This window comes from Hyaena hyaena, unplaced genomic scaffold, assembly GCF_003009895.1.
Source record: "Hyaena hyaena isolate Hyena2069 unplaced genomic scaffold, ASM300989v1 scaffold_474, whole genome shotgun sequence".
Taxonomy (NCBI): Eukaryota; Metazoa; Chordata; class Mammalia; order Carnivora; family Hyaenidae; genus Hyaena; species Hyaena hyaena.
In genome coordinates, this window is record NW_024081104.1 from 1,320,168 (window position 1) to 1,337,237 (window position 17,070).

Sequence of the window (17,070 nt, forward strand, 5' to 3'; positions counted from 1 at the left end):
TTTCTTCCGAGTGTCTAACATCCCAGCCTCAAAGCTCCCCAAATACAGCATTTACTCGTTTGACAAAAATTTCCTAGGCTCAGAGTGCAAGCCACACACACTGTGTAAACTCACCTGGGCTCTGCACCCCCACACCTTTGTGAAGCTTCCAGGAAGCTCGGTGCTTCCAATCCAATTTCATAAAGCTTAACCTGATCGAGTAAAAAGTAACTTCAGGTCAAAATTACGGGTTTATTGCCTCCAAAAGAAAAATCCAAGGTATTTTAATATCTACGCTGAGATAGAGTTCTAGGTATTATTAGAAACATTTACTGTTGCATTTACTGAAGCCCAAATTGGGAAATAGTTTGAAAGAAAACAGAATTGGGGCGCCCGGGTGGCCTAGTCGGTTAAGCGTCCGACTTTCGCTCAGGTCACGATCTCGCGGTTCATGGGTTCGAGCCCCACGTCGGGCTCTGTGCTGACTGCCAGCTTAGAGCCTGGAGCCTGTTTCGGAGTCTGTGACTCCCTCTCTCTCTGACCCTCCCCTGCTCATGCTGTCTCTCTCTCTCTCTCTCCTAGAAATAAATAAAACATTAAAAAGAAAGAAAGAAAACAGAATATCCAAAACCTTGCAGTACCCTCCAGAAGGCCCTCCCCACTCCCTCTCTGCAGAAGGGCCACCTGCTCACATGACCTGCACAGATGCTCTTCATGGGTTCCAGGGATCCCAAGCCGCATGCATTTTAAGTGCTGAGGCAGCTTGCTTTCACGAAGTCTTGCCGGGCAGGCCAGTATCGCACATCTCTTTTACATGGATGCAGCTAGGGATTCCTCACCCTATACTTCTGCAGGGGAGGCTCTAGATTGGAATGTAGGATTTTAAGGTTGTTTCTATTGAATTCTTGGTTGTACTGGGACATTTAAATGAACAAACCACGCTAAGAGTTGAGAGGAAAAATAATTCCTCAAAGGTTGAAGGGCATCAAGTTTCTACCCGTTAATAAGGCAAGAGGGGCGCCTGGGTTGCTTAGTCGGTTAAGCGTCTGACTTTTGCTTAGGTCATGATCTCGCGGTTCGTGGGTTCGAGCCCTGCATCGGGCTCTGTGCTGACAGCCAGCTCAGAGCCTGGAGCCTGTTTCAGAGTCTGTATCCCCCTCTCTCTCTGACCCTCCCCTGCTCACGCTGTCTCTCTCTCTCTCTCCTAGAAATAAAAATATTTAAATTAAAAAAAAACAAAAAACAAAAAAAACAAGGCAAGACCAGCAAGTGTGAACTTGGCTCTTGAGTATAGGAGTGGCCAGAGCCAACCTGCACACAAAAGGGCCACCTCTCTTCCAATTAACTTTATTTGATCACACTGAAATTTGATTTCAATATAATTTTCAAATGTCACAAAAAATAGTCAGTTTTCCCATTTAAAAATGTAAAAAACCCTTCTTAGCTTTTAGGCCTTTTAAGAGGTAAACTGAGGAACATCAAATTTTTAAAGAGTTTATTTGCGCAAACACGGCCTGGAGCGAGGCAGGACCACGCTGAAACACCGGGGGCGCTGTGCCGGTCGGACATAAGGGGAGGGGTTTACAGAGAAGACGCAGGAGCAAAACTGGGAAACGGACTGGTTATGGCTTAAGCAGTTGCCTTATTCGGGAAGGTTCAGCTGACTGACTGTGATTAGGTGTTTCATTTTCTGGGAAAGCTTCATTTTCTCAGACAGGAGTGCATTTACAGGAATGGACTCCGGCTTAGATTTTAGTCTGCTTGTGTAGTTACCAAGGCATGAGAGCCACCCAGTCGAATGGCCTAGTGCGGATCTTCACAGGCTGCATCAACTCAGGGAGCAAACAGCATTTAGCCCACAGGCTATAATTTACCAGCCCCTGATCCAGAACCATGTCAATCCAAAGAGAGAATCCACGTGCTGAAGATTTAGGTTCCATCTTCTGGCCCTTCCCGGCTGGTTGCTGTTACAGGACAGAAAGCACCAAGCTCAGGCTGGAATCTGGAAGAGTTCATGTCACTTCCCACCCCTCTGTCCCACCGTTACCGAGAAGTGGCAGAGACAGGATTCCTTTCTGGGAGTGGCACATTCAGTGACCAAACTGCCTTCCTAAGGGTGGGCCCACAAAACCTCTTGCACTGACCCTTTTGGACACACTTCTGGGTGGAGTAGGTGCAGCTAGAGAGGTAGTTACAGCTACTGAAATGGGCACAATGATTTCACGGCATCCTGGCACCTGGGAGTGCAGGTACGGGCCAGGGGGACAATCTGCATCCCTAGAACCAGCACTGCGGTCCGAGAACACATCACACGTTGTGCCTGGCTGAGCGGCTGGGCTGACCTTGTTGTAGGGCTGAGATCCCATCCACATATTAGAAACACAAACACACAGACTTGACCATCCTGAACTCTACTGTTCCTAATGCCAGAAAATTGTGGAATCTCCCAATGCAAACACAGGGATTAGCCATCCCGTTTTCCACTTGATACAAATCCAGAACCTGCTGCTGGGCTATACCACACATGGCCATCGAGGCTGTGTCTCAGGGAACTACCTACAGGCTTAACCATGCCAAGTGATGGTGACCCAAATCAAGTGTTGCAATAAATCCTGAAGTGACTGACCTGTGTCCCTCTGGGTTACCTTTCTGTATGTGGGAGAAATGGGCCTCTCCATTGGGACAAGGGGGAAGGGTCTCTGGCCCAAATTTCACCCTTCCGATAACTGGCAATGACACCAAAGATCGGCAGGTCTTGAGTGAGTGGTTGTGGGTAGCGGCCAGTCTGAGTAAGACTTCTGGTCCCCTGGAACTTTATCACAGTTGGTGGATCCAGGATGCTGAGGGCAGGGCCACCATCAACACTGATTAGCCTCATTCTGCTGGTGAGCAGTCTGTCTCTACCTCCACCAGCCTCTGGGAAAAGGCAATGGGCTCACTTGCAGCTTGCAGACCCTCCCGGTTTTGCCAGTTTGTGTAGTAGGAGTTCTGAGGAGTCCAGGAAGCAGCCTGGCCCCCAGATGCATCCACTGGGCTCATGTGAGCTGTTTCCGCACTGCTGAGGCCAGGTCCACACTGGGTTCCTCGGGAGATGCTGGCTCGGGTCTCAGTGGGGTGGGGGCGGGGGGGAGCTCTCCCACACAGTCCAATTCTTACGATCACCCTATAACAATGCTCAGAGAAGCAGACAGACTCTGGATTTCATGGAGGACAGTGACACCCGAGTCACAGAGCAGGTCCCTGGGCACGGGTGCTATTCCTGGAGTGGCAGCGCTGATCCAAGCTCCTGTCTGAAGAGGCTGGTACCAGGGCCTCTGGCTGCATTCCCAGGTTGCAGCCTTGGAAGGCTGACTTGGAAGAAAAGGAGTCAGGTGAAGAAGGCAGGAGAAAGGAGCTCTAGGCAGCTTCCTCTGGGCTTCTGCCAGCACAAGCTAACACATCTTTCCTGCTGAAGGCAGTCTGAGGAGCTGGTGCTAAGGGAAGACACTTGGGGCAACTTCTAAGCTGTTCATCTGGCAGAGTTCACAGGCCTCTTCCCATGACTCTTCCTCATCCACAGGACCTGGGGCCTTTCTTCTGTGAACTCGAAAGTCTACATACATGCACCCTGACTTGAGGGACACAGACTTTGCTGAGTGGGACAAGGTCACACATTCCAGCAAAGAAATATCCACTTTGTATGAATTTGGACATTTTCTTTCTTACGGGAGCAATTCAGAATCTATCCCCACATTCTAAATTCATGTCAGTATAAATGATCCCATATAATATACGTAAGGTTAAGGCTGTAGGTTTATTCACATTTATACAGGTTTATAAAGACAGGTGGTCTATCCCATGTGAATTTTCTGATGCTGAGTCAGCCGTGAGCTCCGATTAAAAGCTTTGCCACATTCGTTACATTTGTAAGGTTTCTCTCCAGTGTGAATTCTCTGATGAATAATTAGATGTGAGCGCCACCTGAATATTTTCTCACATTCATTACATTTATGCAGTTTCTTTACAGTGCTGACTTTTCTACGGCTCACGTGGGCAGCAGCTTCCAGGGTATTCCCGTATTCGTGATACCACTGGGCACGGGTGTGGATCCTCTGGTGCTCGATAAGATAGGAACTCCGGCTGAAGGCTTTCCCACACTCACTACAGCCATAGGGCTTCACTCCTGCATGAATTATCTGGTGTTGGAAAAGGGTTGAGTTTTGACTGAAAGCTTTCCCACATTCCGTACACTTATAAGGTCTCTCCCCAGTGTGGACCCTTTGATGTATCGTGAGCTGTGTGCTCATACTGAAAGCTTTTCCACATTCGATGCACTCGTAGGGCTTCTCTCCCTTATGGATTCTCTGATGGTAAATGAGACTTGAGCTCTGGCTGAAGGCTTTTCCACAGTCACTACATTCATAGGGTTTCTCTCCGGTGTGAATTCTCTGGTGCTGAATTAGGTGTGAGCCCTGGACAAAGCCTTTCCCACACTCATCACACTTAAACGGTTTTTCTCCAGTGTGAGTTCTCTGGTGGCGAATAAGCCGTGAGCTACAACCAAAGGCTTTTGCACACTTATTGCATTTGTAAGGTTTCTCTCCGGTGTGGGTTAGCTGATGCTGACTCAGGCGAGACACCCACCTGAAGGCCTTCCCACACTCATCACACTTAAATGGTTTCTCTGTAGCATGGATTCTCTGATGTGGAACATGGCTGGGACTACCTGGGCTTCTTGGAAGTTGAAGTTTCTCCCCCGCGTGCATCCGCTGGTGCTGAGCCAGGGTTGAGCTCTGGCTGAAGGCCTTCCCACACTCCTGGCACTGGTAAGGCCTCTCTCCGGTGTGGGTCCTCTGGTGTCTGACCAGCTGAGACTGCTGGCTGAAGGCCTTCCCACACTCCCGACAGCCGTAGGGCCTCTCTCCTGTGTGGACCCTCTGGTGGTGGATGAGGCTGGAGCTCTGACCAAAGGCCTTTCCACACTCCTCACACCTGTAGGGCTTCTCTCCAGTATGAATTCTTTGATGCTGAATAAGTTTTGAGCTCAGACGAAAGGCTTTTCCACACTCAATGCATTTGAATGGCTTCTCTCCAGTGTGGATTCTCTGATGCTGATTAAGCTGTGAGCACAACCTGAAGACTTTCCCACATTCTTCACATTCGTACGGCTTCTCTCTGTGGCAGTTACTTCGAGATTTCCCCTGTAGGCAATCAGGTAATTTTTTTTTACATTCTGGACATCTGTTAGGTTTGTTCGGTGTATTAAGCTCCTGCGGCAGAGCAATGTCCGAAGTAGATCTGAAACTCCTGCCACACACGTCACAACTTCGGGCCGGCCATTCTGCACCACCTCCCTTACTTCTGTCAGGATGACAACCCAGTACGCCACTGCCCTCCCGCTCGCCACGTCCCTGGGCACCCTCCTTGGCGAAGGTCTTCTTGGGAGTCACAGTCCCAGTGTTCAAGCAGTTTTTCTGGAGGAGGGAGCTTGGCTTGCTCTCTGACCAGACCTCAGAATCAGAGGTATCTCTAAAGCCAGAATTCTGAGGAAAACCTTGTGGGGGACTTCTGACCAAGGCCACACAGGGTTCTGATTTTACAACATCCATGTCCTCACAGGCCTGCTCACTTGCAATCCCAACAGCAGAATCTGAAATAAACAGGAAATAAATGGTTCTTATCCCCTGTTTAGAGAAAGGACAAAAGACCAGGGGCAGGGGTGGGGGCTGCAGATCATCCCTGGGAACTGAGCTCCAGGACACAATGTATCAAGGAAGAGTATACCCGCAAGGAAAAACACTACCAGAAGTCAGGCTTTGGACAGCTCTCAAAATTTAGCTTTGTTAATACTTTGACTTCATGCATTCAACTACCGTGTGCTCCTGCGTGGGGGCTATGTCGGCGTGTGCTCCTGCGTGGGGACTATGTTCCTGTGGGGAACTGGTATGAGTGAAAATCCATAAAGAACCTTTGAGCTGGAGAGCCTGGCAAGTGTGGTAAGAGGCAGGTTGAGCCTGAGGCGCCAGAGGCTCCTGGGTCCAGAAAAGGTGGGATGAGGGGAGATAACGGGCAGGCTCCAAGGAAGATGAGGCTATACAGCTGGTGTGGGGTACACCTGGGGGGAGCCTGAGGGGATGGGTACTGAGCGGGACCCAAGACCTGAACTTGGCTTCTTCCAGCTGCTGCCAAGCCACCTTCTCTGATGCACACCTTACCATGTACGTCCATCACTAGCCAGCCCATCAGCTCCCAGGGCGCCACACCCCGTGGCCTATCCTGCCTTCTCATTCCTTGGGGTTCCAGACAGTCCACCTACCCAACCGGCCCCCACTAGGCCTTCCTGACATCTGCCTTCCTTCTGGACTCTCCAAATAGTGTCAGCCCCTCAACTACTCTGCAGTCCCAGAGAGCACCCTTGCTAAAGTCAGACCCCTCCTTGGTGTCCGTGATCACACCCAGGGTCATAACGAACATCACAACCAACTTCATAACCAGTACGATAACCACCGTTATAACCAGCCCATTTCTACCCCAGTGAAATTCTCCAGGGGCCCAGTTACAGGGCTTCTGGTGGCTCCTAACATCAGTGCCCTCTCCAGCTTGGCGATCCTAAGTTCTCAGTCAGTCCTAGGGTGCAGAAGAGGCGTCACACACTGAGCATCTTCTGTGCATAAGGAACACTTAGTCTTCGTGACAATCCAGTGAGGTCGGCAGTAGGTCAGAGAAGGAGCATGCGGTTCCCCAGTCACACAGCTAATTAGACAACCAGGAATGGACCCAGTTCTGTTCCCCCAACTCATGCCCCTTCAACCTCTCTGTGACCTTATAACACGGGGCATCTCCTGCCTGCCCCTGTGGCACAACCACACAACGTTGGCAAACCTGCTCTTTCAACAGGGCAGGAGTGGCCATTCGGTGCTGGCTCACTCCACCCTCTGCCCAGGCCTCCCTGGACTCTGCAGATGAGAGAGTGGACGCATACTGCTCTCCTCTGCCTCCTGCTGGAAAGCAAGAGGCCTCCAAGAGCACAGTGGAGATGCCCATAGCAGTGAGCCTAGGACCTCCCACTATACAGGAGGGAGAGACAACCCACGTGGTTAAGCAGCCACAAACCCACCCAACTCCCGTCTGGAGTCTCCCTCCATCTGACTTCCTGTAACCAAGTCTGTGAGGAGCCTCCTTACACACCAGGCTTCCCCTTGGGCTCAGCTAGCCACATGGTCCCTCCCCTCTTTGGGCCCATGTCACACTCGTACCCAGCATGGCCCATTTTTTTCCTGTCCCTACTTACTGGGGATGCCTTCTCTGCCCTGCCAAAGACCCTCTCCTGACCAGCCCAGGCAGGCTCCTCTGAGCCTTTCTCAACCAGGCCTATCCTCGGCCCATAAGGACAAAAGACTAATGTCGCTTCTTACAGCTCAAGGCTTCCTCCCTAGGATGACCCTAGCCCTCCTTAAGGTGTGTGTCTGAGAAAACTCAAGGCTGTTTATTCCAGCCACATCTGAGGGACAGGCTGTCTCCCGACCCCTGTGGGAGGGCAGGACCCAACTTCCACAAGCAGAGGTCAGCAGCCCAGATACGTGTCAGAGGGTCCGCTCCCTCCCACCTTTGTAATCCATCACTTGCCTGGCTCTGGCTGAACCCTGCTCACCCCTGGCCTGCTCCGGTCACGTCTGAACAAATGGAAGCCGAGTTCAAGTTCGCTGGGCTCCTTTCTCCTTTGCAGTTAATTACTATGGATTATAGAAATCTATCCTCACCACTTTAACTCGTGCCTAGCTGTGTTTATCTATGTAGGACACTGACCACAGGGCCCCTTGGCGACTCATAATTGAAGCTCAGAGTTCTCACCCTGCCCTAGAACTTGAAAGCCTTTCTACAAGATCTGGATAATCTGAGAAGATACAAGCACATGTTAAAAAACAGCCTCATTCTGGAAGTGGTTTTCCCTGACCTAGTGGCTCCAACTTACACAAAAAATATCCCGGGAAGAACCCAGATGACAGAGCAGCATGGAAGCCTCTTTTCTGTCTCATGTACATGAAATGTAGCCGGGGCAACAATAACCCAGCCCGCACACCTAGAAAACTGGTCTGAGGATGAACACAACGATCTGCACAACCTGAACCACAGAACTCAGCAGGTACGTGGCGCGGAGAGGTGAACTGGGGGAGAGACGAGACGTGGAGGGCAGGGAGCTGTTTTTGCTTGCGGGGTGAGGACAGAGACGGGGGTAGAGGACGGGAAAAGCACCCCCCAAAAAAGCAGCTGGAGAGAAAGTGGAACAAAGGTGGAAACAGCTGCAGGGACTGAACTAAGAAGGGAGAATGGAAGTGGTTTTCCCTGAGAGAAGAGATGTGTGTCCCAGCAGGCTGACAGACACTAAGGTCTCTTGTGCTGGGGACAACGTCTGTGGTGGTGGGTCAGGGGCGTGGCTCTGCACCCGCCTGCCATTCTGGGCCCCTCCTCAGCAACCTGCTGCACCAGCCAGGCACGGATAACATCTCTGGGTACTTACATTTTCCTGACGTTTACATCTGGGAGGCCACACCCCTGCCCGAGGTCCCAGGCTCGTGAGCAGGTCGACATCCACTGTGGGCAGGTTTTCTTTGCTGCTGCCTCGTCACCTCATCACATCTGCTGCCTATAAACCCATGGACCTACCCGATTCTGCCAGCTCCAGCAAGCTTTTCCACCATGGTACCCTCTTTGAAATCTTTCCTCCACCTTGGAAATATTTAATAGGAGCTGGGTTTTAACTGGGCTAGCCTACAGCTTTACCTCCTTCCCAAGAAGGATCAAAAAGGGGTCTAAACTGGAGGCGGGGGTCAAGGTTCCCAACACTCCTGCCCATACCCCCATACCTCAGGACATGAACCTGCTGAGGCCTCGATTTTGACCGTGTGCCTTCCAGAATTGTGAGACAATTAATCACTGTGGTTTTAGGCCTCAAGTTTGTGGTGCTTTGGTGCAGGAGCCCTGGGACCCAACACAGCCCTGAAGCCTGATTCGAGAGGGCGAGGTCACCCAGGACCCCAAGCAGTTCTGGAGGGAGCTGCTGGCGGGTGGGGGGCAGCTGTCTCCGGGATGACTGATGTTTGCCTGAGAGGTTGCTCAGGGCCGAGCTTAAGTGCTTCCCTTGGATTATTACCTTTGCACTTTGCTTAATAAGAACATCAGTAAAACTAGAAATTGAACAACATGTGCCTAAAAAGCAAAACCTGTCTTTGCTGTAACACGTAAGAGTTTCACGTCCCTGCTTTTCTGTAGTTCAGTCTCTGCCAATACAACCCCACGACTAGGCTACGGTTCTGTCAACGGGCCCACCTGTGGCCCCATGGTGCTCCCAGGCAGCCCAGCATGTCCTCTTGGCTGGTCCCTGGGGTCTGCCTTCAGCTTCTCACCCTCAACCCTTGCTGGGCACAGGTTCTCTGAACATCTCCTCACTCCTTTACCCAGAAGCCTCTCTGCCACAGGCCTAAGCCTCACCTGTAAGGGAGGTCCTTGCCACCTCTCTCCCCTCGACTCCCTTCAGGTCAAGGACCCATGGCTCCTGCCCCTGCTCCAACCGGGAGATCAGCTCAGGCTTGAAGACCAGGAATCCTGCTGTGGGGATGGCAGAGAAGGGGCCATGTCAGCATGGCTGAGGGTACATCCCAGGGCCCAGTGCTCTTGGTTTCCAGGCATAAAGAGGCAGGGGGCTGCTGGAGCACAGGCAGAGCCCCCAAAGGGAACCTCAGGGAGTAAGGGTCTGGACACAATGGCCCAGTGGCCCTTTCTGTCCAGATCTGTCCAGCTCCTGAATTTGGACAGTGAGAGATATGTGGACTCCCAGCCCATCCCCATCCACAGCAGGGCCAGGATCCTCAGGGGATCTACCACTAAAGAATCTGCAAAGAGCAGGCCAGCTCTAGCTTAGGGAGAAGGCAGCCAGGCACTGCCAGCACTTCCCTCAGCAGAAATGGCCTGTCCCTCAGTTCAGAGGGCAGCGACATTCCAGGAGGTAGGAGTAGCCAAGAAGCAAGATAGAAACAATAAAAATAAACCAACAAATGAACAGATTTTAATTCGGAAGGTGCCAAGCCCTCTAGTCAGGGCTTCCCTCCCCCAGGTTTCCAGCTGTGGGGGTGGAGAAGGGCAAGCAGAGAGAGCTTCCAGCGTAAAGGCCTCAGGTGCACACAGGACCCATGCTCAGCAGGAAACACATGCTCTCTCCAAGCACACACACAATGTCCGAGGTGAACAACCTTAGGCCAGCTGTGAAGGGAATCATGGTCCATAGGGCAATACGACACTGTGCCCCCAAACCAAAATATAGTTGAATGTGAAAGTAATGACAACACGGAGAGCAAAACTATTAGCTACTTGGGGCGCCTCGGTGGCTCAGTGTTGTACTTCGGCTCCGGTCATGATCTCACGGTTTGTGTGTTCGAGTCCCTGTGCTAGGCTCTGTGCTGACAGCTCAGAGCCTGGAGCTGCTTCAGATTCCGTGTCTCCTTCTCCTCTGTCCCTCCCCTGCTCATGCTCTGTTTCTCTCTCTCTCAAAAATAAATAAACATTTTTAAAAATTAAAAATTTTTTTTTTCAATGTTTATTTATTTCTGAGAAAGAACGCATGAGCAGGGGAGGGTCAGAGAGAGAGAGGGAGACACAAAATCTGAAGCAGGTTCCAGGTTCTGAGCTAGCTGTCAGCACAGAGCCCAATGTGGGGCTCGAACCCACAAACCGTGAGATCATGACCTGAGCCGAAGTTGAACGCTCAACCAACTGAGCCATCCAGGTGCCCCCCAAAATAAATAAACATTAAAAAAAAACAAAACAACAAAAATAATAAAAAGAAACATATTAAATCAATTTTGCTCATGAACAGGGATATAAAAATCTGAAATATAATACTTCCTAGCCGAGTCCAAAATAGTAGTTTATATGTAAAATATAATTCAAGTAGAGTTTACTCCAGAAATACAACAAAACATATTAATAAAATTTACTAGAGTAATAAGCTAAAAAAAATCATACAAATATTTCAATTGATGCAGAAACAGAATGTGAAATTAATATACTTATTTATGATTATGATTAACCAATTTCTTCTGATCTTAATTAAATGTATTCCCCTTTTAAGAAAAGTTTTTTTTGGGGGCGCCTGGGTGGCTCAGTCAGTTAAGCATCCAACTTAGGCTCAGGTCATGATCTCAAGGTTCGTGGGTTCAAGCCCTGCGTCGGGCTCTGTGCTGACAGCTAGCTCAGAGCCTGGAGCCTGTTTCTGATTCTGTGTCTCTCTTTCTCTCTCTGACCCTCTCCTGCTTATTCTGTCTGTCTGTCTGTCTCTCTCTCTCTCTCCCTCCCTCCCTCTCAGAAATAAGAAATAAAAGGTGTTTTGTTTTTTTTTTAATTCATTTTATAAGCAACCTCCACACCCAACGTGGGGCTGGAACTCACAATCCCAAGATGAAGAAGTTGCACGCTCCACTGACCAAGTCAGCCAGGTGCCCCCAAAAATATCCCTTTCAGATGTTTTCCTAATGTTTATTTTTGAGAGAGAACACAAGTGAGGGACAGGCAGAGATAGAGGGAGACAAAGAATCTAAAGTGCAAAGTTTGACATGGGGCCCAAACCCATGAACTGTTGAGATCATAACCTGAGCTGAAGTTGCACACTCAATCGACTGAATCACCCAAGTGCCCCTAAGAATTCCCTTTAAAATGAGGAACAAAGGGCCCCTGGGTGGCTCAGCTGGTTGAGCATCCAACTCCTGATTTCGGCTCAGATCATGATCTAAGGGTTGTGGCCTCAAGCTCCAAGTAGAGCTCCTTACTGAGTATGGAGCCTGCTTAAGATTCTCTTTCTCTTGAGCCTAAGTGTCCATCAAAAGATGAATGGATCAAGAAGATGTGGTTTATCTATACCATGGAATACCACATGGCAATGAGAAACAATGAAATCTGGTCACGTGTAGCAACATGGATGGACCTTGAGGGTGTTAGGCTGAGCGAAATAAGTCAGGCAGAGGACAAATATCATATGTTTGCACGTATAGGAGGATTAGGAGGAACTTGACGGAGGAACAAGGGGGAGAAGAAGGGGGGAAATGGTGGGGGAAAGGGAGAGAGGCAAACCATGAGAGACTCTTGAATGCTGACAAAAACTGAGGACTGATGGATGTGGGGGGAGGGGGGATGGGCATGGAGGAGGACACTTGCGGGGATGAGCACTGAGTGTTATGTGGAAACTAATTTGACAATAAACTATTTGTTAAAAAAAAAAAAAAAAAAGATTCTCTTTCTCTTTCTCTCTCTCTCCACCCTCCCCTTCCTGACTTGCACATGTTCACTCTCAAATTAAAAAAATAAAATATAAAATGAGGAACAAAACAGGCACACCTGCATCAGTCCTGTCTGACACGCCACTGTGGCTCTGGCCACAACTATAGCCTGGGGCACTGGGGGGACCCAGGGGGAACCCCTCCTTGCTCAGCTGCAGGGGACTCCTAGAACACAGCACCAGAGCAGCAGGAAGTTCAACCAAGTTGCCAAATACAAGCATTTCTGTAGAGCAGCTATAATCTGTTAAAATTATAGTTACATAAAAAAGATGCATTCACAAAGCAACCAAAAATAAAGCATTTAGAGGGTACCAGACCTCTCTGGAGAAAATCCCAGAACTCTAATAAATTACACAGAAGGTAAGTGGAATAAATAGAGACAGTTTCCATGGTCTTGGATGGGAACAGTTAATGAGGAAGAGGTTGGTTCTTCTCTTGTTAGTTCTAGAAATTCAAAGCATTCCCAATAAAAATTCCAGTTCCAAGTACTGAAAACCTCACTTAATATAAACTTATATGAAATAATTACCTTATGACGCTTGAGTAGGTAAATAAAGTTTTATAAGAGAATAAGAAGGGGAAGTTATCCTACCTGGTATTATGACACACTACAAGCCCAGCTCAGAAACACAATCACACACAGGAAAAAAGGTGGCTCCACAAATCAGTGGGAAAGGATGAGGCTGCTTAGGAGATGATGCTAGGAAACAGCTCCAGTGTATAAACAAAAATAAAACAAGGCTCCTATTTAACTCCCGACACAAATGTGGTGCCGAGATCTAAGCAAAAAAGATAAACCATAAAGTCCACAGGAGACTGTACAAACTGTCTCTATGACCTTGGAGGAGGAAAGAACTTTTAAATAAAATTCCAAAGCTACAATCCATAAGGCAAAAACTAATGAATCTGATTTCATTAAAATCTGACCTCATAAAGTTAATAAACACAGGGGTGCCTCACTCAGTCAGCTTTCTGACTTCAGCTCAGATCATGACCTCATGGTTCATGATTTCAAGTCCCACATCGGGCTCTGTTCTGACAGCTCGGAGCCTAGAGCCTGCTGCAAATTCTGTGTCTCCCTCTCTCTCTGCCCCCTACCTGCGCCCCCCCACCACCTGGATTCTCTTTCTCTCTAAAAAAAAAGGATTAAAAAAAATTTTTTTTTAAGTTAACAAACACAAGAGAACAGGAAAAAGTATTTACAATGCACAAAACTCACCATGACATCTCCCAGGGTCAGCTCTTGACCCACAAAGACCCACTGCCCCCACATCCACAGCTTCCGGCAAGGGCCCGGCCAGGCAGGTGCGGACCAATGATGCAGGGGGAGGGGTCCCAAGATGCAACCTCACCTAGTCCAGCCACACTGCTGTGGTTCTCCAGCATTACTTCCTTGTAGAGGGCTCTCTGGCCAGGGTCCAGGCACTGCCACTCCTCCCGCGAGAAGTGCACGGCCACATCACCAAACGTCACAGCCTCCTGAAAAGACACCCACCAGCACCCCAGGGAAACCTGGGTGCCAGCCCCACTCTGGTTCCACCTCACGGTGTGTCTCTGCCACAGGTACCACAGGGTTGGGCAAGCCGGTCACCAAACCCCTTTGGCTCTAAGGTCGAGGGGAGTGGGCAGTACGGAGGTGGGGGAAGCAGCCAGACCTACAAACCTCCCCCCACAAGAGCCTCAGCTGGGCCCCAGTCTGGGCAGAGGATGGGCTTGCCTGAGCTCGGGAATGGCCACAACTAGGGGCCAATGGAGGGTCTAGGCCGAGGCCCAGTAGGCACGGTAGGTTCTTAGAGGAAAAGGTAGGGGCCCTCACAGGGCAAGTGAGGGAACGGGGGCAGTCAGGCTCCTACCATGAGGCTCGGCGGGTGGGCATCCATGTGTCCTGGGTGAGACCTGTTGGCAGTTACGAAAGGGTCAGAGGTCAGGGTACTGGAGGACCACTAGCCCTGACTTCCCGGCTAACTGAGAGGGTGCGGCGTTCTTTCTCCAACCCTTTACCTCTAACCCAGATGTTCGTTAGCAAGGACATGAGGTGGAACCAGCACAGCCACAGCGCTGAAGGACCTTCCCCCGCCCCCCCAAAGCTTCGTCTGTCAGAGCGTGTGGTGGGTGGGAATCCACAGATAACACAAGGGGTGGCTGCCACACATGATGAGTGCTAGACTAAGCAACGGGGTTGCAGCAGTGCACGATGCTGGAGAACTATGCCATCATGAAGCACAGTCTAAAGACTTAACTACACAAACACAACATCACAACCACGATCATGCCCCAGTGCAAGAAAACTCTGAAAGCATTTAAACTAGGGAACTCTGTTTTAGGGTGATGGGTCACTTTCCAGAGAGCTAACTAGGCCAAGGGGATGGAGGTAGGGAGGGCACTAAAGGCAGCAGGGAAGGCATGTGCAAAGGGACCGAAGCAAGAAAGAATGGGCAGAACGAGTCCGTGGAGCTGCTTCCAAGCAGCAAGGGGAAGTGGTGGTGTGACCGAAGATGAGGCCCGCTGAGACCAGCCGTGGATTACAGGAAGAAAAGGAGCGGATTCAGGAACGCTCTCCCGCTCCCCAACAATCTACATAAACTTGCCCCCATCCCCAGGCTTTCCCCTAGGCAGCCTGAATGAGAAGTGGGCTTCCTAGGGGGAGCTTCTGGCTCAGAAAGTGGCTCGTGGACGAAGCTCCAGGCCACGAAAACAGTGAAGCTGAGCCAGGCAGTAGTGAGCACCGTCGGGTGGGCCCCCACCTGCGACGGGCCAAGAGTGAAGCTAGGAGCTCTGGATCCCAGGTCCCCAGTAATAAAGGACAGGCCCTGAGCGACGGTCAGAATTCAGAGAAAGCAAACACCCCACCCTACCCAAGACACGGCCCTTTTTTACCACTGTCTCTAATTTCGGTCTTCCACAGGCGGTGAATGAGGGGAAGGGCGCACTCGCGCTGTGGTTATTCAGAAAGGAAGAGGATCAGGGATCCCCCACGAGCAGGCCTACAACTGGTGGGAAGGCCGCGGGGTAGATCCCGCGCCGGGCCTGCGGGACTCGGCCAAACGCCACCTGCCTCCCTGGCCACGGTGGCCGCAGCTCGACCACCTCCCCCGCCAGGCGCCCATGGCTTCCCCAAGCCGCTCGCGACATCCGCACTTCCCAGCGGGGAGGCAGGGGATCGCGGGGCCCGCGGGGCCCGGCCAGCGGGCACTGCGCCCGACAGCGATGAGCCCGCAAGGCGCCCCGACCCGAGTCCGCGCCCGACGTGCCCACTCACCCTCCCCGTGCGCCGCCCGAGGCTCGAAACGCGGGACAAAACCGGAAACGGGCCTCGGACTCACGCCCCCTCTTCTTCTCCCGGAATTCCGGCCGGTCTGGGAGGCTCGGAGGCTCGGCCGTCTCGATGGTTCCCAGCCGCGCAGCCCCGGCGCAGGAGAAGGGGCGGGGCTGGGGTCGAGGGAGGGGTGGGCCCGGCGTCTCACAGCCGGGGATGGGGGAGGACTTGCCGGCCGAAGGGTGGAGAGGATCCTGGCGAAGCGGGTGGAGAGCCTGGGGTCGCCCGGGCCCGACCCCGCATACCTCTTATCGCCTCGGGGACCCCGGACCCCGCACCGGGTCTGTGCCCGGGCTTTTCTACAGAAGGCGGCTCCCGCTGGGCACGTTCCAGGCGCCGGACCGGAGACGCCCGGACTACGGGTGGAGTGGGCACGGGGAGGCGGCTAGCTGGGGAGGAGGGCAGAGGAGCCGAGTGGAGACCGCAGGTATTGTCTGGGTGGTTGGGGCACGTGGTCCGGGCCGCGGGCACCGCTGAAGCTGGGCGGGCGGTGCAGGGCACCCACAGCGGAAGACTGCTCCCCGGCTGCGGGAAGGGCGGGGCAGAGAATGCGCAGAACTTTTTCCGGGGAAGAGATCTAACACTCCACTTGTCGACGATCCAAATATCGGGGTCCCTGACAGCCGCGGTGAAATCTGGCGCAAACCCACAGAAGCAAACGGGCCGAGCCAGCCCTCCACCCCCACCCCCACCGTCCGGACTCCGAGGGTGAGTCCTAGGGAAAAGCGCGCCTTGCGGGGTTCTCCGGAAAGATCAGCTCCTTTCCCGAGCCTCTCGGTCCTAGCGCTCACACCCTGCAACACCGCCGCTCCGAACACAGCTTCACCAGTCCCACATCCTCTCTGGTTACGCACAGGGAGCATCTGTGCAAATGATGAATAAACGAGTGAATGGAGACTAGGGAAGGACATGCCTGCTTCCCAGCCGTCCTCCAGGACCTAATCCCCAACCTAGAGCTTCCAGAAAGAAACCCGGGTACGCTGAACACACTTCTGGTCCCACCTAGTGGGAGCTTTCCAACCAGAGAGTCTTCACACAGCACAATCCAAAACTGAGAGAGTCCTGGCCCGCCTGCTCAAGGTGGGTGGGTGGGCTCATGCCCAAGATGACAGAAAGGGCAAGGAAGGGGAAGCAGAGCTGACTGGTGGGTCTGCAGACCCTTAGGACAAAGCTATTTCAGCCAGCACGAGAGCCCGGTCCAGAGCATCCACCCAGCACACACCTGGGCAGTGTTGGGGGTGCAGATACAAAGGTGCTAAGGCCCTGAGGGTGGTTCCTGGGGGCAGGAGTGATGGGGATCTCTTCTATGCACTGCAGGCCATTCCAGGACCTCCATACCCCAGTCCCACCAATCCTCACTGAACCCAATGAACAAACCAACCAACTGTTCATAGCCAGAGACCTAAACACTATAAATGGTCAGTGTCCCTTCTCTGAGCCAGCTGAGTGCTTTCCAGCTGTTTCCAGCCT

At 51.8% G+C, this 17,070-nt stretch overlaps 1 protein-coding gene across 3 annotated transcripts; it reads right to left on the reverse strand.

The window, feature by feature from the left end:
- Positions 1 to 1,459: 1,459 nt before the first annotated feature.
- ZNF7 (zinc finger protein 7) lies at positions 1,460 to 16,018 on the reverse strand. 3 transcript variants are annotated; one of them, XM_039254118.1, is made up of 5 exons: positions 15,544 to 16,018; positions 14,138 to 14,180; positions 13,637 to 13,763; positions 9,448 to 9,564; positions 1,460 to 5,608 (listed from the first exon to the last, which is right to left on the reverse strand). In XM_039254118.1, the coding sequence occupies exons 2-5, from the start codon at positions 14,162 to 14,164 to the stop codon at positions 3,810 to 3,812; spliced, it is 2,070 nt and encodes a 689-aa protein (XP_039110049.1). In that variant the 5' UTR covers positions 14,165 to 14,180; positions 15,544 to 16,018; the 3' UTR covers positions 1,460 to 3,809. The 3 variants fall into 3 exon arrangements, with proteins under 3 accessions (XP_039110049.1, XP_039110050.1, XP_039110051.1); XM_039254119.1 differs by lacking the exon at positions 15,544 to 16,018 and adding an exon at positions 15,140 to 15,356; XM_039254120.1 differs by lacking the exon at positions 9,448 to 9,564.
- Between the last annotated feature and the right edge of the window lie 1,052 nt (positions 16,019 to 17,070).

Bases quoted from the DNA above. Each gene is read 5' to 3' on its own strand.
- ZNF7 (XM_039254118.1), bottom strand. From the start codon at position 14,164: ATGGATGCCCACCCGCCGAGCCTCATG. The intron at 13,764-14,137 runs GTAGGAGCCTGA...GTGTCTTTTCAG, and splicing joins CCCACCCGCCGAGCCTCATG to GAGGCTGTGACGTTTGGTGA. The intron at 9,565-13,636 runs GTGAGGTTGCAT...CCATCCCCACAG, and splicing joins CAGCAGTGTGGCTGGACTAG to CAGGATTCCTGGTCTTCAAG.